This window comes from Anser cygnoides, chromosome 2 (assembly GCF_040182565.1).
Source record: "Anser cygnoides isolate HZ-2024a breed goose chromosome 2, Taihu_goose_T2T_genome, whole genome shotgun sequence".
Lineage (NCBI taxonomy): Eukaryota > Metazoa > Chordata > Aves > Anseriformes > Anatidae > Anser > Anser cygnoides.
In genome coordinates, this window is record NC_089874.1 from 22,696,655 (window position 1) to 22,718,520 (window position 21,866).

The window sequence follows — 21,866 nt, forward strand, 5'->3', positions numbered from 1 at the left end:
TACTGTGCAATGCTTTCAGTACATGGCATACATAAAAATAAAGAATATTAATGATCTGTTTCTGTTGTTGCTGTTGTTTCGTGACAACAGCTTCAGCTGACATTCTGTCCAAGCCACTAACAACTTCCATTAGCAGAGAACTTTTGATGTTTATTGTGGAAGGAAAACCCCACCTTTGCTGTTAAGTCAGCTTCTGCTTCCTTCCTTTTTTAGTTATCCATTCAATGGGGTAATATCTGACATATAAAAAAAGAACTGTACAAAAGTGACCTAACACTTTGAATTTACAGTTTCCTTTATGGAAAAATATATAAAACTTAATAGAAATAAAACATTTTGAGTAAGTGCTTTGTCACAATTTATAGAATGCTAAGTTCTACAATATGATTAAAAGGCATTTAAATGGGATATTCTCTATTAAATTCTGTGGCACACATCTTAGAACAATAGTGTATATCTGTGGTAGAGTAGTAGCTAAGTTACTCCTAAAACATGTTTTTATGTTTTTGTTGTTGTTGTTTTCTATCAGGATGAGGAAAAACAATGTAGTGCATTTTTTGCTAATTGGTTTGCTAATGAATAAAGCCTCTGTGAAAACATCACTATTCAGAATATGGTGAATTGAGTATATAAAGTTTTCTGTGATTTTTACAAAGTTGGAACAAAGTTTCATGTTAGAGCTAGAGAATATGTTTTCTAAATTTAAAATGCTAGGATTAAGCAGTGGTAATTCTTTGCAAAAACAGAGTTCCTCAATATGGATGACCAGTGCCACTGAATATAATGAGAATTTTCCTGTTAAGTTTACAGGGGCCTGAACAACCTTCAGAAATTCATCTGGTACCATTGTTTCATATTTCAGAATGATCTATTAAGAACATTTCCTCTTGTTACATGTCTATCAATCTTGCTTGATTTTATTCTTTACTGTCCAGTAAAGCGTCTTTTTTTTCTTGCCAAATAAACAAACGTTGATAAGATGCAACATATCTTTTGATTGGTCTGTCATCTTTTACTGATCCTTCTTGGAGTAGCAAAATGTAGCAAAATAAGCCTCATATTACTATGACTTTTTGATCTCTTTTCTCCTTAATGCTTAATACTGTAAAATAACAGCACATAACATGAGCGCCGCAGCTACTCTAATATTCAACAGAAGAGTTTTCAGAAATGAAGCTTTGGCTTTTTCTCCCAGCTTACGTTTGAATTAGTGATGAGGAATTCTCTATGATTTGATTTTCTGCCTGTTATTTCACATGTATTACTTCAAAAATATCCTGGCAAGTGGCAATTTTTGGTCTGTTGTTCACTTACTGATGTATAATGTTAAAAAATAAATCTACAGTTGATACTAAACTTTGTCTTTCACTAGCAGCATTAGCAGGATAGATCTACTGAATTTGTTATGCTAACACAGATCACCTCTGAGTTAAATTCCTGACTTCTGAATTATAAACTGAAAAGTATGGCATTTCAGTGTCTATTGTGGGCATGAACCAAAGTACAATAAATTCTATTTAAAACTGAGCAGAAAATTTTTTGCTGTGAGGTTGATTGAACACTGAAACAGGTTGCCCGGAGAGGTTATGGAGTCTCCATCCTTGGAGATACTAAGGCACAGCCCTGGGTAGCCTTCTCTAGTTGACCATGCCTTCACCAAGTGGTTGCACTAGAAGAACTCCAGAAATGCCTTCCTACCTCAGTTAGTTTGCTTCATGTTTAACAAATGCACAAACTTTGTTGGTTTTGCTCGATCTCTCAGTGACACTGATCTTTGTTTGACTCTTCCAGTTTAGATGATATCTTAGTTGGGGCCCCTCTCTTTATGGAACGAGAATTTGAGAGCAAGCCTAAAGAAGTTGGGCAAGTTTATCTGTACATGCAAGAAAGTGCTTTCCTCTTCCAAGACGCTCAAATTCTGACCAGCACGGAAGTGTTCGGTAGATTTGGCAGTGCAATCACACACCTTGGAGATCTCAATCAGGATGGATATAATGGTAATTTTTATATAATGTAGTAATATATATATGTGTCTGTGTATAACATTGATATTAAAAATGGCTAAGTAGTGAAGATGAAGTGTCTGTGCAGTGCCTGAAAAAGGCATTTTACCATGTAATTGCTTTTGAAAGTCGTGAGGATTTACACTAACCCTAATGAAACTGGTACTGAGGCCCAAACCACAAAAAGCTTACTTTTAGGACAGTCTTATTCACTACAGTGCTATTTTTTACTAAATGCTAACATGTTCATTTGAATCAAAATATTATCCGTTGTTTTATAAATATAATTAAATTTAAATACTTAGTTAAGATGTTGAATTTGTTTAAAAGCAGAGTTCCCTTTCTCTCTTCAAATGCTTGGATGAATTGAACAAGGCTTAGTAAATGGAGCAGGAGTATCTTGCCCACAATGAAAGAAGAGGACAAGTACAGACATACTGTTTTGGAATCAGACTTCCACTGGTACTTAGGCACTGAAAGAAACAGTTTCATGGTGGGATCTTTTCCAGATACCAACAGCACACAAATAAATAGCAAAACATTCACCAAGTAAACTGGGAGCCAAAGTTCTGGAAAATAGTCCAAGTAAACTAACTTGCTTAATTGTATGAGATATCTTGGATGCTTTGAGCACCTAGAGTTAGGCACCTACTCACGGTCAGTGACATTCTCATCTTACCTACATGCATTTTCTTACGTCCTGTTGCCAGAATGCTAGGGACCTGCAAGGAGGCATCTCTGCATCTAAAGCCGCAAGGTGTTTTTACTGGTGGAGTTATTTTGAACAGTAGCCTTAAAGATACTTCGGCCGGTAGACTAAAAACAAAGGACTTAGCTCCTCCTTTTGCACAGTGCTCTAACCACTAGACTGTAGGGCAGTATGGCGAATGTGTGTCTCCTGTGCAAGGGATAAGTCATCCCTAGATCCATAGGATTTTACTGGGGTTCAGGGTGCAGAAAACTTGAATCCCATCTTGCAGGAAGAAGTCACTGGGTTGTGGTTGGTGAGAATACCCTCACTGGGTTTTCTGGGAATCCCATTTCCCTGGAAGCCCCAGCTGGGCTGAACCCCATGGTGATGACTTCCTCTTCCTACCTGTGAGCAGTAGCAGATGCCTTCAGCTTCTCTGGGCAGGGAAGGTTGGTCTCCCTCACATTCTGGTAGGGAAAGGAAGGCATATTCCTGCTTGTATTTCTTGCTGTATAAAGAATGCTAAGAAGGATCTAGAGCCAAGGTATTCTGTTTCATAACTGAAGATGTGAGTCACAGAGCTTTGTTGTACTCCTGCCTTCAGAGGGAAGGTAGGAATTCCAGGTGCAAAAGTCAAGTTTAATAAAGGAGTCTAGTGTGAGCTCCTTGATGAGATCCTAAAAATTAGAGCTGTAGATAGTGTTTCCTGTTGGCTAGCTCAGCTAGTGCAGCTGCTGAATCTCAGTCTTTGATTCTCTCCACTTCAATCATGATTCTCTCCACTTCCTATGTGTTACAAGTGTGAAGAGCTTTGTGAGTTCCACTTCTTGGATATGACACCTCATTTTTTAAGCATTGCAGTGCTCAGTTGCGTAATGCGCAAGGCCTCCTATTTCCTCCTCCTCCATTTCTCAATAACATGTTGGCTTGGTATAGATAAAACCTTACATTCCATTGTTCTCTTTTGCATACTAACTCACTGGATGTTTGAGAGGGGTGGAGTTTTTGCCTGTGTTGAACATTTTGTCAGGAATAATAAAATTAATTTTCTATAACAGCTATTCCTTATTAATTAGGTGATAGAAGAAATCAGGGAAAAATTTTGTCTGACTAAATAAAATGAAGTAGGTTCAGGCATTCATTAAGTCTCAGTTTATTAAAGCTTATTAAATGTCCTGGAAATACAGTAGAGCAATACTGTGTGGATTGACAATTTAGTATAATGTAATAACACCTTCATAGGATGAGTTTGTAAGGCTTTTGTCATAAAAGTTTGACACATAAGATATTACGAACATTTTTGAGTATTTGCCCTGAAATTAGAATTCATAGAGAGGTACAGAATGTCATAGTTCTTGCATGTACATAGCAGAAACCGTTTATGTCTGTTTTCCTGCAGTGACTTAATTCTTGCTTTATTTTAACTGTGCCCATTCTTTTTATTCTTTTACTGTGCTGCAGACATTGCTATTGGTGCACCATTTGCAGGTGAAGACCGAAGAGGGAAAGTGTTCATTTACAATGGATACAGTAATGGGTTAAATACTAACCCTTCCCAGGTTCTCAATGGAGCCTGGGCCTCACAGTCCATGCCTTCGGGATTTGGCTTCACTCTGAGAGGAGACTCGGATGTAGACAAGAATGATTACCCAGGTAAGATTTTTCCATTAGAAAGGGAATTTCATACTTCCATCCCCTGGAAAATGCATCATGCCTAAACTGCTCCTTTTGGACGGCAGAGGTCAAATTAACGAATAGACATATTTTTGGATAGTTCAAGCTTGCTTTCCTGAGAGTTAAAATCAGACAAAACAAATACTCCCTTTCCTGTCAAAAGACATGATCAGAAAGTCAAGAAAGGGCTTAAACAGTTACATTAACATAAAACATGTGAAGTTTACAATACAAGCTTAACCCTTTCCCCCCACTGAGTGCTCTCAGCTCATTGAACTTGCAAGGTTTCCTTCATTCTGGCATTCTTTCTTAATTAAAAACATGTTGTGTTGTAGAAGAGATTGACTTGGTAGTGTTGCTAAGTTGTTTTTTGCTGTCCAAAGAGATGATGGGCTGTATTTGGGTTCTTAACAGCTTTGTTCTCATTACAAAAAACAGAGAGAATGAAAAGACATTGCTTAAAGACAGATACTTAATTTGGGCCTATCCATGGTTTTTTTTTGTTTTCATTCTGCTATGTCACCTCTTCCTTTTCAGGTTAGCTTTGATTCTTTCTTATTAGTTTCGGATTTGTCAAGTTGGTAACATCAGTTGAGTTTTGCTGGGGAGGAGGTGTTTGTTTTTTTAAAGAGGAATATTCCTAGCATCATAAGCAGTCTGAATGTTGAAGATATCTTACATGTGTCTGTGTTTGCTCTCTCTCTTCTGAAAACAAATCCGTTTTGTTTCTTTTCATTAGAATTCAGAAGCTGAGCAATAGTGTGCAATAAAACATCATATTTTTTTATTGTGAAAGGTTCGTCCACAGTAGGATGCTAAGTCTTTGTTTTCTAACTCTGAAATCTCTTTTGTTAGCCTGGATTGTTTCAAGGCTAGAGTTCTTAAAAGTTGTGTTCTTTAGAAAGGGAAAATTTTGATTTTCAAAGGGACAAAAGTGTGATCTCTTTTGATTTTGTGATGAATTGTAAAAACCTTAGAAGAGTTTTGATTTTGTTTTTCTCAGATGAGGAAGAAAGTTTCTGGGAAGGGGTGTTTATGATAGAAATTACAGTCTTACCAAACAGAAAAGCTGACTGCAAAGTAATAAAACGAGGCTATCACTTTAAGTGAGAGAAACTTTAGCCTTTAAGAAGAGAAAGGACTTTAAACAGTGTTCTGACTTTTTGTTTGCATATTGTCTGTGGTGCTATTAATAGTTTTTCATTGTCCATGACTAACGAGGTTGTTTTGGACAAGGGAGCTCTTTATTAAAGTTTCATCATTTAAACATTTTCTAAAGCACACACAAGGCCCCCCAGCAAAACCAAAGAAAACAGGATATTGCATTCCTGACATTTCTAAGATTGGAAAGATAGAGAGAGGGAAAGGAAAGATTCTTTCAGGTCTTCTTTGAGCCACACTGGGAAGCAAGAAGAGTAGAAGTCTACGTACTGTACAAACCACTTTTTGTGGAGCATCTTTTAAGCTAATTAATGAAAAGTTTGGATGATGGGACTCGATCTTTCTAAACGTGCATTGAGGAGCTTCTGTAGTCAGTTCAGTTGTGAGATTTACTGGATTTATCCTGCCTGTCATTGTTGGCTCTGCTATACATCCTACTTGAAGAATTTCCCATTGTGATATCAGCATACCATGCGTTAGATGGTTTGGTTTTATTACATTAATTATTTATTTTAGAAATACAAAACAAACCTACATTTATCATAATTAGCTTTTTCCTACATCCCTCATTGAGTATCTGGATGAGCAGTCCAGAGCACTGGTGAGAATCTGTCAGAAAATGACATAAGCAAAAAAAACCCCACACCTTACTATTAGTTGACCACCTCTTCCTTAAGTCATAGACTTGAAGCACCAAAACAGAGCTGTAAAAATAGCACAACCATGGCACAGTATTAGCACAAGAATAGAATCCCTTCCTGTGGGTAAAAGAAAGAAAGGAAATAATATGGGGAAATGCAGGTCTAGGACAAACACACTGGGCAATGAAATAAGTAATCCTTCTTGTGTCAATGAGCTTTTCTTTTCTACCTTCTGACGGAAATCCCGAAGGGCTGCCCTTGAATGAAGAGGAAAGAAGGGACAGAACTTCGAAAGAATATGAAGGAAGTTTTATTTTAGATGTCAACTGAGAGGCAGGGCATTTGCTGACTATAGAAGGACTTGTAATTCAGTGCTTCCCAAACTATGGGTCATCCCTGTGATTCAAAGAGGGTTGTATAAAATTAGGAAAGGATCTCAACATCTTTTTAATGACTATATTGTAAAATCAACCATTTTACAGAAAGAAAAGGTTAATAAAATCAGGTTATATTGACTCATCACTCTCAGAAGTTCAGTTCCCTGGAGATGGGGAAATAGGAGCCAGCTGTAATGTCTGGCTGCAGGTATAAACATGTATTGCCACAGTCTAAGGTGAGAGTCTCCCAGCAATTATCTCTTCTATGGTCAAAGAGTGGTGTGAAGATAAATAAACTCAAAAAGGGATCATGCTTTCAAGAAGTTCAGAACTTCAGACACTAGTTTGTGAGGGCTCATTTAATTTAAGCTGTGCTGATACAGTTTTTTCAAGCCCTAGTGCCTAACTTTGTTTGTGATGCAAGCATATCCCTGGCTAGGAAATGAGAGGCTGAGAGATAGGTGAATATCTGACATTTCATTTTTAATGCACTGTGTAGCATTTTTAGAGCTTTTAGAGTTTCAGTGCTTCATCTTTAAATCAGACAACAGATTAATGTTCTTGGAGCAGCACAGTGGATTCACAGACTTGGAGGCCAGAAGAGACCACTTGCTTGCTCGGCTTCCTCTCACAGATCACTGAGCTTCATCCTGGACTCTCCCAGGAGCCAGCGCACTTAAAGACTGAGTTAAAAGTTGGGGAATACAGTTTCTGAAAATTGAGGATGAATCACAGTCTTTTTTTTTTCTCCTATTTTTTAGTAATTTTTTAGTAGGGTCAGCATACAGACAGGGCTGCTTTTCCTTCTCATTTACGGTCCTCTCGGTGTAATGACCATCTGTCTTCAGCTGCCCTGGCATAGATATTAGTGCTGTAAAAGTAACAGACCTCTTCTCTGAGCATTGTGAAAATACAGGGATTTTTTTAACCTTTCAACAGGGAAGATTTAGTTTTTGTTATTAAGCACAACCCTAGGTTTACATCTCCACAGACTTCCAGAGCAGGACTTCTGTAAATCATGTCAAGTTCACAGACACTCCAGATATTGTGTGCCCAGAACTACTCCTTTATCTACATAGCTGGGGGTGATAACATGCTAGCCTCTGCTTTACAGGCCCAAAAGCAGTGGGAAACTTTCAGCCCTGGGAAGCACCAGGGGTAAAACCCTGTGCTGCTGACAGGTGTGTCTCTTGAAGGACGTGCAGCTGCCCCCTCTGCTCCTTTTTTTGTAGTCGTATGAGAGTTAGGTAAACTTTATAGTTTAATACAGTCTAAATTTGACCAAATTTTATGGTCAGTAAGGCTATAAGGGAGCAGTAAGAGGAAGGCAAATCAAGCATGTCAGTCAGATAGACAGAAAGTACCAAGCCAGCTCTGTCTGTGATGTGACTTTTCAGTGGGACAAACAGAAAGGGCAGCTTTCCAGTCTTCTCTAACCACAGCATTGAAAATATCAGTGAGAGAGATACTGAGACATACCCAGTGTCTCTCCAGTATGCCATCCATTCCCAGTATTTGAAAGAAAATACCAATCTGTCCTCTTTAACTACATCTACACTAGTAAATTAAATATGCTTGTGGTTGTTCTTTGTTTCCGAGCTGTCGCTGAACTGTCAATGTCCGTACCATTAAACTCTCTTTCTTTCCAAAACAGGTTCACTGTATGCCTTTTGGGCATGTTGCCTGCTCTATACTAACTCCTAATCATCTTCTGGAGATGCAAGCCAACTGCTTCACTGTCATTCTAATGGTACCAACATAGACATGGAGGTACAGCACTGGCATATTCCCTGACACTAATTTACTAATATTGACCTAGTTGTAACATCCTTCAGCAGATGGATGAACTTCACGGGTTTTTGGCAACCTGTGTTCTAGGAGGTCATATTTGAAGAAGAAGATCCAATCTTACTTGCGCTGCTATGTATCAACTATTGACTTAACACGGTTAATCTGAATTAACAATGGTGTAAAGAAACATGAAAGCAAGAATATGGGGAGGAGTGAATGGAGTGCAGAAGTGTGAAAGATGGGCTTTTTCATCAGCATATATCAAAATACAGTGGCAGTTTGAAAGAAATACGTGCAAGATTCTGTGCCACATTTTCCAGTGCTGGTGTTAGGGCATGGCACAGCAGCACTAGGCTTTATCTGAGGGTGTACTGGTGAGGCTTATAATACAGTTTATATAGCCATGGGATTCTCTGTAGCAGCACCTCTTCAAGGTTTGCCCAGGATCTTTTGCAGTCCCTTTCTCTGCACGCCTTTCCTGACTGCCTATGCTAGAACATCTGAACAGTCTAATGGTAATGTTCAACACAGTTACTGCTCCCCTCTCAGTTAAATCTGGAGCTTTTAGGGCCCCTTTGCTCCATCCTGAGCTTTATTTGTGTCACAAGGCCTGGAGCAAGGAATGAGGTCTCAGCTTAGGCTTGCATTTTGAATTGTAGTTTATTTTGTTTATCATTTTATCTATTTTTTTCTAATAGCATAGTTAGAAATTGCAACTAGTTAGAAAAAATAAACTTGTTTCTTTTTGCTTCTGGGAATCAGTTCAAAGCTGGTCCCAACTGAGTGCTTGAAGTCTGTGATTATCTAGGTGATGGTGCTGCACTTCCAGCTGGTTCATCTATCTGTGCAGGGCTCAGGCATTTGGAGGCTGTGAGGTTTCCACCCTCACATTTGAGCATATGCTCAGTCACTTGATGGCTGATTATAGCTGAGCAAATAGTTTATAATGAGAAACTTACTCAACTCATTAAGCTTGCTTTCTTCTTGTGGCATATCCTCCGGCAGACTGTGGTTTGTTCAAATGTTTTTGTGAGCCAGGATTGTTTAACCAGTTTCTTTTAACAGTGTGGGTGGATTCTGAGCAGTTCTCTGGATGAATTCACTATTCAAAGGCTGTTGATAGTTAATTAGTTAATTGCTCAAATACATTATGCACTATTGTTTCTGTTCCCTGCTTGCTTTGACACTTGTGTAAGTCTTCCATATTAACTTAGAGATTCCCGTGGAATAAGTGTCACCGAAACACTGCCATCAAGGTATCCCAGTTTTAAACAAACCCAGTTCTGTTGGCCTGTTCTTTTGGCTATTCTTTTAGTCAAGCCTTTTTCTGCCAGGGAAATGGATAAAGGCATCTTCAGGCCTCATTATTTTGGGCTCAGTTATTATCTTAAGAGTACACGTATTTATATTTAATAATTCAATTAAATAATTTAATACAATTTACTCTAGAAACATTTTAAGAAACAAACAAGTGTCATAATCAGACAAAATGTCTTAAGAACTTCGGCAATCCAGTGTAATCATATTAAAATAGGAGTATTTAACAGCTCGATCTGCTAAGTGCCTTAACTCAAACAGTGGGAAGAAAACACTCAAGTTTCTTTCTGAGAGGCAAGGGTTCTTCAGTGCTCATAAGTTTTTGAGAACAATAGGCAGCGTGCCAACAATATCACAGAATCATAATCTAGTGATGATTAAATTATGAAATTGGTCCAGGAGATTTGTGGAAGACAAACAAATTTAATCAATGAAAAGTTGCATCTGCTCTGGTAAGAAAAGACTGCTGAGCGTGGGAGCCAGAACAAGGGCGTGGGTTCTGCCAGCAAATGCAGAAGAGCTGGTGTTCCTACCAGCTAAATTTGTCTGCACATGAATAATCAATCAAAAATGTAGTGACAAGCCAAGAATCTCCTGCAAATATGTTAATTTTACAATTAACAATTGTGCAAATGATCTATTTAATTTATAGATACACTTTTCTAAAATTCTTTTGAGTTAATTAATGAAATTAATAATATTTTGCCCAATAGAGTATAAGAATAAAGCAGTTAATAACAGGAAGTAGGGATTGACTGAAGTGACAGGACATGAACTGCCTCCTTTTGAATTTGTTTGTAGTATAGCGGAGTGAATAATAACATTGCGTTATGAAAGGGTCTCATTCAGACAAAAGGGGAGCACTGAATTAGCCTTAGGTGTTATTCTTAACAGATCTGCTTCCAGAATGGTTGAAAAATGGGAGGATCAAGACAATTGAGAATGGTACAAGAAAGTGATTCTGATCTGGGTGGTGGTTGAATGTCGTATTCAGCTAAAATTCTTGAGTAAGGTTGGCTGAACTGGATATATCCTCTGTCCTTCATTATGGTCAAGCCTGTAGTAATGGCCATTTAAAAGGAATGTTATTCTGGACCTTTCCTACTGTTTAGTCATCTCTAAAATCCTGGAAAGCAGAAATAGAAATCTGGTGCTGGGGAAGTAGAAAAGAACAAAGGCTCACAAAGATTTTTAACAGGGTTTCCAGTTATGCCGTTTTCTCACTCTCTTTTGTGAAATTTCCATTAGCACCTACATTGATAGGATTCTAATTGTTTTCCAGTTACTATTTCTACTATGCAATTAAACTGACAGACTACACAATATACTGTTTAAAGCTGCCAGCAAAACATACCGAGCCCATAAAGCAAACACTTTCATGCCTGTATCCTGATAGAGTTGTGGTGGGGGCAGTGACTCATCTGTCTGTCGTTTTCATTTCTGGGTTTCTCGCAAATGAAGTATGTGCCAATGATGTAGTTCTTCACTGGCTGCTGTTCTTGGCCCCTGTCTCCCCATGAAGATGAGATTCCGTGCCTTGGCCGTGTCTCTTGGGACTGCTGGACAGACTCCAAACGAAGGGTGGAGTGCTGAGCATGCCACGTGTTCTTCCCCTGCTTAAGGCTCCCTGGGGCTGGATCTCTCATAAGGGATGGAGATGTCCTTTAAAAATACCAGGGGATCAAAGAATTTGGTCAAGTTAAGAAATGAGTATCTCTTGTTGAGACTGGAAGTAGAACTCTACTTCCTTCAGTTGGTTGAAGGTTCAGTCAGCATCATGGCCGGGTTCTGCCCTTTAGCACAGCCTTTAAGGTCTGTCATGGCCACATGGAAGGTACAGGTAAAGAGATCAGCTTACAAAACCCAGTGTGCCCTTCAGTGCCATCTGTGAGTGATCTTTCCTTAACTATTTTTGATAATTTTTTATCAGAAAATGAATTATTTTTCTCCAGATAACATATTGCAAGCCCTTTCTTTAGAGCAAAGTAAAATTTGAAATAAACATTACAATTGCTTTGTGCTCCTTGACTTCAATTAAGTACATGTAAGACACTTGTCTCAGGATTAAGTTCTGTGAACTCTATCAGTTGGGATTTTAGTAACATCCAGGAGACATCTTTCCTTGCATACAACCTTCAAGTTGTGCTGAAATGCAAGTTGAAAATTGCCTCTTTCCGTAGTTACTGAACATTTTGGTTGTGAACCCTACAGTTCATTTATTCCATAGCAGCAATGAGGCAGAAATGCACCAGCCGTTCCTTTAGCTCTGTTTCTCTGAAGAGGAGCAGCTGGTAGAGGATCTTCTCAATGAGTTGGCATGGACAAGGTGGTCATTTACCTGTATCTAGAAGGATCCTCATCCTCCTGAAAACATGAAATAGAGAAGGAGTGAAGGCCATTTTGTGAGTCAGATACTTCTCTCTTTCTCTATTTGTACATTTTATTCGGACCTTGAAAAAAAAAATACAAATGCAAAGGTGCAGTTAGAAGTTTTCATATGCTTTCCTTCAGGCTCTGCTTGGAAGGGTTACACTTAGCTAAGCTGTTTTTTTTTTTCCTTCTTTTTTTTTTTTTCATATGTAATTCCAAATTCCTCGTTAAACCCTTGTTTTCTAACTAGTGGACTTTATATCAGTGACACTGCATGCGTAGTATTAACAAGAAATGAATAAAAACAACTTCTCTCTATTTTTAGGAGCGGAAACTCGCCAAGCCTCAGATAATTTAGCATGCATTTCTTTCATAGAAATGATTAATAACTTTTCTTCTTCAAAATGCACAACAAATTCAAAACTTCTGCATATAAGTGATCTGATTTGATGTGTATTCAAATCTCTTGGGTTTGTACCAGTGTCAGAAATGTTTTTTTTTTAATTTTTCCAAGTGATAAGTATAAGAGTTGACCCCAGAAAGCATTGAAAGAAAGAAGAATAAAGCTAAATGGTCTTTAAGAGAACAAGTAAAAGCAAAGCATAACTGTAATGGATCTTCCAGTAAATCCTCTTCTTGAATATATAATGACTTGGTCCTTATGTTAGATCATAGATGTCACTCCTGGACATAAGTATGTTTTATTCTTTGCATATTTATTCTTAAGTCCACTTTTCCTTCTTAGTAGTTTCGTGCTGTTGTGGTTTAACCCAGTGGGCAGCTAAGCTGTTAATTTCCCCCGCAGATGGATGTGGGGGGAAGAGAATTGGAAGGGCAAAAGTTAGAAAACTCATGGGTTGAGATAAAGACAGTTTAATAACAAAGGAAAAAAATAAAAATTGCATACCCAGCAAGTGATGTATAACGCAGTTTCTCACCACCAGCCGATCAATGTCCCCAAGCAGCTCCCCGGCCAACTCCTCACAGTTTTATGTTGAACATAATGTCATATGGTATGGGATATCACTTTGGTACGTTCGGATCAACTGTCCTGGCTGCGTCCCCTCCCAACTCTTTGTGCACCCTCAGCCTACTTGCTGGCAGGGCAGCACGAGAAGCAGAGAAGTCCTTGACTTACTATAAGCACTGCTCTGCAACAGCTAAAACATAGGTGTGTTATCTCATCTATTTTCATTACAAATCATACGTTTAAAAAAAAACAAAACATAACACTATACAAGCTACTATGAAGAAAATTAATTCTATCTCAAGCAAACCAGCACACACTCATTCAGGCTCTTTGGCTGAAGAATAATTATGGCCAAGAGTATAAAATAAAGGACCTGTCAGGGAAAAACTAAGTACTTGCAAATGAGAGCAGGATGAACATGGTCCCAGCTGTCCTAAGCATTTACTCAAGTGGAGCATTTATGGTACCATTATTGAATGTCCTCATCTTTCTTGCTGTGTCTCCAAGCCTGGTTGAGGTGGCAATGCAGAAAGACTGCTCAGTCTTTTGGTGACTGGGGACTGTCATTGTTCCTCTAAAACCATTACCTTCTGTTTTCAAATAAGCTGTGTTCTGTCCCAGAGAAACCAGGATTTAACTATTAAGCAGATGTGCAAAATGTTCTTCAATATGAAAGTGGGGATGCTGAGATAGCAGGGACATAAGTTCACACAGCTGTAGATACTGAAATTAAGATTTCACTCACGTTGCTGAGGCTAACTATGTCTCACAAACTCATTCTGTCTAACTTCAGGTTCAAACAGGCTACGGGTTACTAAACTTGAATTCAAGTTGTGTGTTCAAGCTTTACCTTGTGTCTGTGAAGGGTTGGAGTGCTTGATTTTTTAATGAAAAATCAGATTATGAAATCATCGCAATTGTGGAATATGGATAAGTCATAGATATCTGCTAGTTTTGTCAGTGCCATAGCACAGCCCTGTAATGAAACCTTTTGACTTATCTAGTCTGGTATGAAACAGTACGTAGCCTAAGTTAAGTCAGTTGCAGGATTCATAAAGAGCATCCAGCTAGGAACAACAGATTTAATGTAAAGTCCTTCCTTCTTGTCTCACTTTCTGTTCATAACACAATAGTTTTTTTGTTTTTGTTTTTTTTGTTTGTTTGTTTTTTGTTTGTTTGTTTGTTTTTTAATAATTTTTGGGTTACTGTGCATACTGTAGCTGTTAGGGAAAGTTCTGCCGTTTGCATTGTGTATCCTTTATGATGATAGGTATGTCTCAATCAGTTGTTTGTTTAAGAGGATAATATCTTTAGGTCTCAGGATTGTGAGCAAGCTCTCTATAAAAGCTACTAATGAAAAGGACTCATAAATATCCCAAAAAGGAGATAGAAACAACACTTATTTTCTGCTGTTTAAAGTGTTCCTGACTCTGAAGCATGTTTCTGTAAGGCCAATGGAAGCAGAAAAATGTAAATGTTATACAAAAGGAAGATCAGGGAAGATCATAAACTGTCCATGCCCTCTCCTATGAGGATGTTCATCAGTGGAATCCATTGTAGGACAGGCTGTTGCCCATGTGGTGTGCTTGTTTAAAGCTGTTAAATCCTGACCATCTGAAGGGCAGACAGCACTGGAAAACACGCTGCCGGACTGGCCTGAACCCACCAGGCCAATTAGCATCAGAGCTGTGTAGTTGCGTTATGCTCCATGACTTCAGTGCCTCTAAGCAAACCAGTGCTCAAACTACGGAAACAGCAAGTAAGGGGTTGTTTTTCAGCCGTGTCTACTGGTTCCATGAACTCAGTTAGATCAGTTTAGATTGCCAGTCTGTGCCACTGCAAGGCCTGTTGTAAGACCCAGCCTACCAAACGGCACGTTTGTAAATCAAACCATAGGATAGCAACAGTAGAGAGAAAGAGGTACCCAGCTGGGCAGTTCATTAGGGCATATGAAAACAAAACAAATCTCATTTCCCATTTGGGCTCCAGCTAGAAGCAGCAGAAAAGCTGATCCTTTGTTCCCTGCTGCTTGGCCCCAGCTTTTCTCCAACAGGAACTGGAGATCTTTCCAGCAAGCCAGTTGGGATCTTTCCAGAGAGCCCTGTATGGGGACTCCAGACAAAAGGAGGAAATATTTGGGCCTGTAGGATTCCAACCCAGGCCCAGTAACAAAGATGTGCACAAGGCCCAGTGAAATGCTAGCACTGTTGACCCTATTTGTTCGAAATGGTGACCGATGATGGCTTTCAACTGATAACTATTACAAGCCTTAACACATCCTCCTGTGATGCTGAAAGCACTAGTACCTATGAAATCAGCCATTCTCCAATCTATGTCTTGTATTCGTGGTCACAAAGAATTATTGTGCCTAAACTAATGAACAAATGACTTAAAGCACAAAGCAGGACTGGAAGGATTGTCAAGAAGGAACACCATTAACTTTCAATGTGAACTGCATGCGAGTGACCAAAAAGTTGGTTTGCATCTCTTTGTGTAATGGTCAGTTAGTGGTTTGGGATAAAACTGAGAGCAGCCCTGAGGAGAAGGACCTGGGGATATTGGTGGATGAGAAGCTCAACATGAGCCGGCAACGTGCACTTGCAGCCCAGAAAGCCAACCATAGCCTGGACTGCATCAAAAGCAGCGTGGGCAGCAGGGCGAGGGAGGGGATTCTCTCCCTCTTGTGAGACCCCACCTGGAGTGCTTCTCTCAGCTCTGGGGCCCCCAGCACCAGGAGGACATGGACCTGTTAGAACAAGTCCAGAGGGGGACCATGAAGACGATCAAAGGGCTGGAGCAGCTCTCCTGTGAAGACAGGCTGAGGGAGCTGGGGTTGTTCAGCCTGGAGAAGAGAAGGCTCTGGGGAGACCTTACAGAGGCCTGCCAGTACCTAAAGGGGGCCTAGAGGAAAGCTGGGGAGGGACACTTTGTCAGGGGGTGTAGGGATAGGACAGAGGTAATGGTTTTAAATTAAAAGAGGAAATACTTAGATTACATATTGGGAAGAAGTTCTTCACTCAGAGGGTGGTGAGGCACTGGCACAGGCTGCCCAGAGAAGCTGTGGATGCCCCATCCCTGGAGGTGTTCAAGGCCAGGCTGGATGGGGCTTTGGGCAGCCTGGTGTGGTGGGAGGTGTCCCTGCCCATGGCAGGGGGTTGGAGTTGGATGATCTTTAATGTCCCTTCCAATCCATTCATTCTGTGATTCTGTGAGTCTATGAAAATGTATGGAAGTTGAAGGCATTCTTACTCTTCAATACAAGCTGCGGAGAAGCAAGATTGTGCCATGCCTGATCCTGTGTTAAACAAATTGACACTGACTGGATACAACCAAGATATTTATGAGCCAGTCTTGTCCAGTCTTAAATGTTTTCTTTGAGATAGCAGTGTTGAAAATATTGCTAAGAAAGTGGGAATTACATTTGTTTCATGTTACTGCATTCTGAATATAATTAATCTTATTTAGGATGGGAAAAAAATGCATGAGAGGCGTCTATATAGTTCTTCTGAAGCTGTTTTCTTTCTCCAGATTTAATTGTGGGTGCATTTGGAGCTGGAAAAGCAGTTGTTTACAGGTACGTGATAAATACAATGGATTTTTAATTTTACAGCTTCAGTAGGAGATCTGTGAATAAACAAGTGTCACATTTCTGTGTTTCCCTGGTGCAATGTGTAAAAGATGCTGATTACATATGATAAATGAAACATTGTGTGAGCAACAAATGTTGTTTTACAGGTTTCTTTTTTCTCATTCTCAAAACTTCCCATTTTTCATGAAAATTTCCATGCTTAGCCTTAGTTCAAGGAACTCCTTCTGGAACACTTGACTCCTCAGTTAATTTTAAATTAGATAAGAAGAGAAAATAGTGTCTTTTCTACCTTTAAAGTAACCTCACGCAAAATTCTGTATAGTCAAAAAGCTCTCCCTACAGCTTGTCAGAGAGAAATTTATGAAGCACAACACTGAAAATTCATTTATTTCTTGGAAGAGTGGTGCTAATAAGAAATTCAGATTTTCAGGTGACTCTTGACCCTTTGGTGGTCGTGTACATTAAGACACAAACTATTTATTAGAAATAAAGACTGCTGCTTTTTGCTTCAATTTAGAAAAAATGTATGCCCTTTGCAAATCTCCAGAGTTGTTGGCTGACTACTGGTTTTCGCTAAATGCACCGTTTGATTAGAAGTATAAATTACAACTACCAAATGCATAAATGAAAATCTGCTGCAGCCCTGTTAATGCTGACATGCAGACAGTTCTTTGCATTTAAATATTCACCATCTGTTGCTGCAACAGTGTAGTCATATATCCTGATTCCTCTCTGTCTTCTTGCTGTCTGTATTCCGAACAGTACCTGTCTGAGAGAAGGCATGTTCTGTTTCCTGGATGAATATTTGTCAAAGCATAAGAATTTTGTAGAACAGGAGCATTAGCTCATTTTTGGTAACACTGTAAGCACAGTGAGAAGACCTGGTTTTCCTGCTGCCCTGTTTTAGAATCATGCAAATATTTTGCAATGCATCACTTTGCAGCGGCATTAAATGACTGCACAGGATGTGAAACATTGGAGAATTAGATCCACTGTGTACTTTAGATAGCAATAAAAAATGTGTTCTATTTCATTTAGGAAGGTGAATAGCAAGCAAGAATCCCTCAATCTTTCTGTTTCCTGTCCAGAGTGTACCAAATACCTAACTTGTCATACTGGAGAAAGTTTTATTAGCTGAACTTTGCTACAAAAAAAGGTTTTCCCTGTTGCACAGAAATGAAGGAAGTAACTTTATTTTTTGAGTGTCTTGCTGAAACAATACAGAAAAGTGATCATAAAAGCTCAACTGTGGGTTAAAATATGTGGAAAGTAACTGTAGTAAGCTATTTTTGGCAGAATTATCTAAGTTACTGTAAAACAGTATCGTCTTAACAGAATTTTGTTTTCTCTTTTAAAATGCTCTCAATTACAGATTAGCTCATTACTTACTAGCAGATTGTTTTTCAGAGGGATGTTTCCCATCACCACAACCATGTACTGACATGCTCAGCAGAATTTTCTGTGATGATTATTCTCATTTTCCAAAGTCAATTGTCTCAAGACATGATGTCAGACAGAGTTTACTTTATTGTTGGCTTAAGATAATTCTAAATCAACTTCTATTTTAACTAAATTATGTTCATTTTTTGAAGAACCTTAAACAGTGATAGCAAGCCTGAATATATCACTGTTCATGAAGAAACACAAACCTGACAGTTTATAAAATAACAGCCAAGGGACTTCTGTAATTTCCAAAAGGCAGGCTCTGGTCCTTTGTGAAAACCCAGTGTGATGAAATGTGTCTGATGTGCCTGAGTCCCAGGACGGACCTATTGCTAAGTGTAGCATACTGTTTCAGCGATGCTGTTTGCTGTTAACCTGTGGGGTTTTTGTGAAGAACTTTCAAAATGTCATAGCAGAAAGGTAGTTTCTGACCAAAAAAAAAAATCAAAGGTCTTTTGGGTAGGAGCAGCATTACAAAAGTATTTTCTCCAACGTCACCCTACATTTCAAGCTTCTTTGTGGCTCTCTCAGTTGTTTTCTCTGATGCAACCTAGGTACTAATGTGCTGCATGTAGTGAATGTTATTTCTGTCCCTCAGAGCCAGACCTGTTGTGACCGTGAATGCTCTGCTCATTCTGAACCCTATGATTGTCAATCCAGACAATAAGACTTGTCAGCTCCCTGGCTCTCAGCTTTTGGTAGCCTGGTAAGTTCATGATTAGACAAAAAACATCTTCAGCATCCTCTTTTTTCTCAAATAACTTCCCAATCCCAGCTTTTCTCACAGCTTTTTGTTGAACATACAAGTATTCAAATATGCTATAAGTGCAACAACAAAATGATATAGAACAGAGTTCTTTTTGACACCTTCCAATACTTCACAGATTCTCTAAATGAAGTAACTGAAAGTTCAGTGGTGTGATATCCTCCTTCATGGGAGGATGTTCAGTGTTTTACAGGATCAAGCTGCAAAATCACATTCAGTGTCTGGATGAGTGAAACGTGTAACAGCCAAGACTGACAAACCACAGAAGCATTCACCTGACAAAACACACATCTTTGCTGAGAAAATGTCACAGTGAAAGTGATGCAAAGAGCTGGTGGTCCCACCAATTTCTGCTACAGAAAGAGAGATCTTAGCCCTTTGTGGAAGAGAGCAGGTGTCCTGCTCACTATGCTGAGAGCAGTTCACGGGATGTTGTTTCTGGCTGTCTTTGGTCAGAGGAAAGCTATTTTTAGTGCATCAGGCAGGACAATGTTGGATAGATCCTTAGAGAAACCCTCTGCCGTAGTAGCATTTAACTTTGAAAAGAAAAAGTACACTCAGAACCTTGAAGCAAATTGAAACAATTCAGGATCAGTTACAAATATAAATGTTGTAGGACAGTTGGAGGCCATCTAATAGTATTAGCACCACATGCAGGTGCATTTACAACACTAGAAGAAAATCACTTAGAAAGGACCACAAATAACAGCTGATAAAACAGGCTATTAGGAATACATTAGATGCTTTTTAAAAGTTGAAATCATAACAAATGAGGAAACTAAAAACAAAACAGAGCATAAACACTTGCAAGTTGAATATAAAATTCCAGTAAGTCCTGCCAGAGAGACTGTATGGAACAAATTTCTAAAATATAAAAACTAGTCTTATAATTTTATTTAAACACATTAGGGGCACAAAGCCTGAAGAACATGGGATGTATTAAAAGCATATCAAGGTGTAAAGGAGAAAGACAAGGTGACTGCGCAAATTTTTCACTGCTTTTAAACCAGAGGTGGTCAGAGGGACTCCCCACACTGGAGACATTCTTTATGGGAGATGAGTTCTAAAAATAGTCTCAAACATTAGAGTTAGTAAAGGAGGTTTTACATCAAATTGATAAATATGAAAAATAAAAAATAATCATGACCAGAAACAGTTTACTTAAGAGACATACAGGAACTCAACTCTGACACCATTAAACCACTAAATATATGGGCTTTAAATGCAGTGGATGCAATTTGTGACTCAGGAAGTGCTACATCTACTGACTGTCAAAATCTGGGACAGGGTTTTCAAGAGATTTTCACTTTTACTCTATTCTTTTACTCTTTATGGAACTGCTTATATTTATCATTACATTCCTCTTTTCTACATTGTGTGTAGTAAAATCACCCACCTACAGGGGAAGGTAGAATGCACTTGGTAGAACTGTGTGGTCCCAGAACTTTAAAAAGTTTAGCCCTTTCTGAAGGAGGTTCTAGATAAAGATCTATCTTTATATTTTGATTCAAGCAAATTTTGTTTTAATAGTTGATGCAATAAAAAATTCAAAGTATCAACACTGGGCTGTAGCATATTCATTGTTCCAAGTGCATTTGATTTTTTTTCCCCAAAACTTCAGTTTTTAAGACTTTTAAAGAATCTTTTGGATAGGATTTGTACTGGAAAAAAAAATCAATATTATAGCATTTACTGACAGTTTACTGGAAGAAAAAAAAAGATATGTTTATTTTTTTTGCACAAGACAATTGAATAAAAACATCTCTGCTAAAAATGTATTCCTGCTCTAAGGTACTGTTCAAAAAAGGCTTGTGTAACATGTAGTTTTTTCATTACTTTTCACTTCTGTATTACAAAAAGACAGAAGATGTTTGGTTCATATCTACGAGACTTTTACTATGAGCATAATTTAATTTCTGTTTGCTTTATTCCAAAATATTCTTCCCTAAAGATTTAGTTCGTATTATGAACTGACTGAAGACCAGCTGCTATTTTCCATGCTGTAATTTTTCTCCTTAGTTGATATAAGCTTGTATAGTACATATGAAAATAATTAGTAGGGAAACTCCAACAGGCAAGGAATTCTTCAGTCCCTTGGGATAGATTTCTGTATCCCTTAGCCAGCTGTGCTGGTAGTATAAAATGTCTACTGACTGACATTGCAAAATTAGAATGAAAGAAAACCTCCTACCAGAACAGTTTCAGGAAGTGTAAAGTATGAATAATGTAGATTATTGTACACTTTCTAGTATTAGGAAAATATTATTTTTGCCATTATATAATTTGGAAAACTGAAGTGCAGAGGAAGCATGCATAAAAAGTTATTTTTATACACAATCTTACGAGAATTGTCCTGAACTTCTAGAAACATACAAATAGAAACTAACAAATTTGGAACAAATTCTGCAACTTTGAAGCTGTCAAAGACAATGTAAACAGACTTTTTTTTTTTTGAAAGGTTTGAAAAATAGAGGTAGCAATTCCTGCTCCCACTGGCTTCATTGGAACCTGGATGTGATCAGTGCCCCACAGTCGGGGACTGAAGGCCTTCATTACTTTGCCCAGATGAAGGTCTATACCATCAAAACTTTGAGTGCCTTTCTGCTAAGGCATTATCCATCTTCCTGTCTGTGTGCAGTTCTGTATTCTGAAAAAATAGCCAGCAATGACAAGTAATTTCTGGTAGGATCTGATAATTCCAAACTTGTCACTTCCTCAAGTACATTTCCTATTTTTTTCACCCAGTAGCACAGTCAGATTAAATTCAATTATTTCTAGTAAAAATGGCAGCCCAAAAAACATTTTTGGGGGGTAACCATCTTTTTTGTTTTTCTAATACTATTTTCACTTCTCAAGACACTATCCCCATCTATGCTACATGTTTTGAATGAAAAGAAATACTTTTAAGCTTGTTCTAATAGCATTAAAAATGTTTCTGTCTGACTGAAGAACATAAAATTATTTCAAACAAACTGCTTTGTTAGTCCAAGATTACCAGGGAAAGCTAGTGTGTTCAGTTTGAAGGCTTTCCCTGTATTTCATAGTCACAACTGAATACTGATCAAACCATGAG

General features: G+C 38.5%; 1 protein-coding gene across 3 annotated transcripts in view; it reads left to right on the plus strand.

Annotated features, from left to right (window-relative positions):
* ITGA8 (integrin subunit alpha 8) overlaps positions 1–21,866 on the plus strand; it is a 110,860-nt gene that overhangs the window by 26,635 nt on the left and 62,359 nt on the right. For all 3 annotated transcript variants that reach the window (XR_007162541.2, XM_048061719.2, XM_048061720.2), the window contains 4 exons: positions 1,792–1,997; positions 4,156–4,347; positions 16,524–16,569; positions 18,626–18,733. Coding sequence is in view for 2 of the 3 variants with exons in the window: in XM_048061719.2 (XP_047917676.2) it covers positions 1,792–1,997; positions 4,156–4,347; positions 16,524–16,569; positions 18,626–18,733 (552 nt within the window). In the remaining variant the exon portion in view is untranslated. The remainder of the gene's footprint in view (positions 1–1,791; positions 1,998–4,155; positions 4,348–16,523; positions 16,570–18,625; positions 18,734–21,866) is intronic.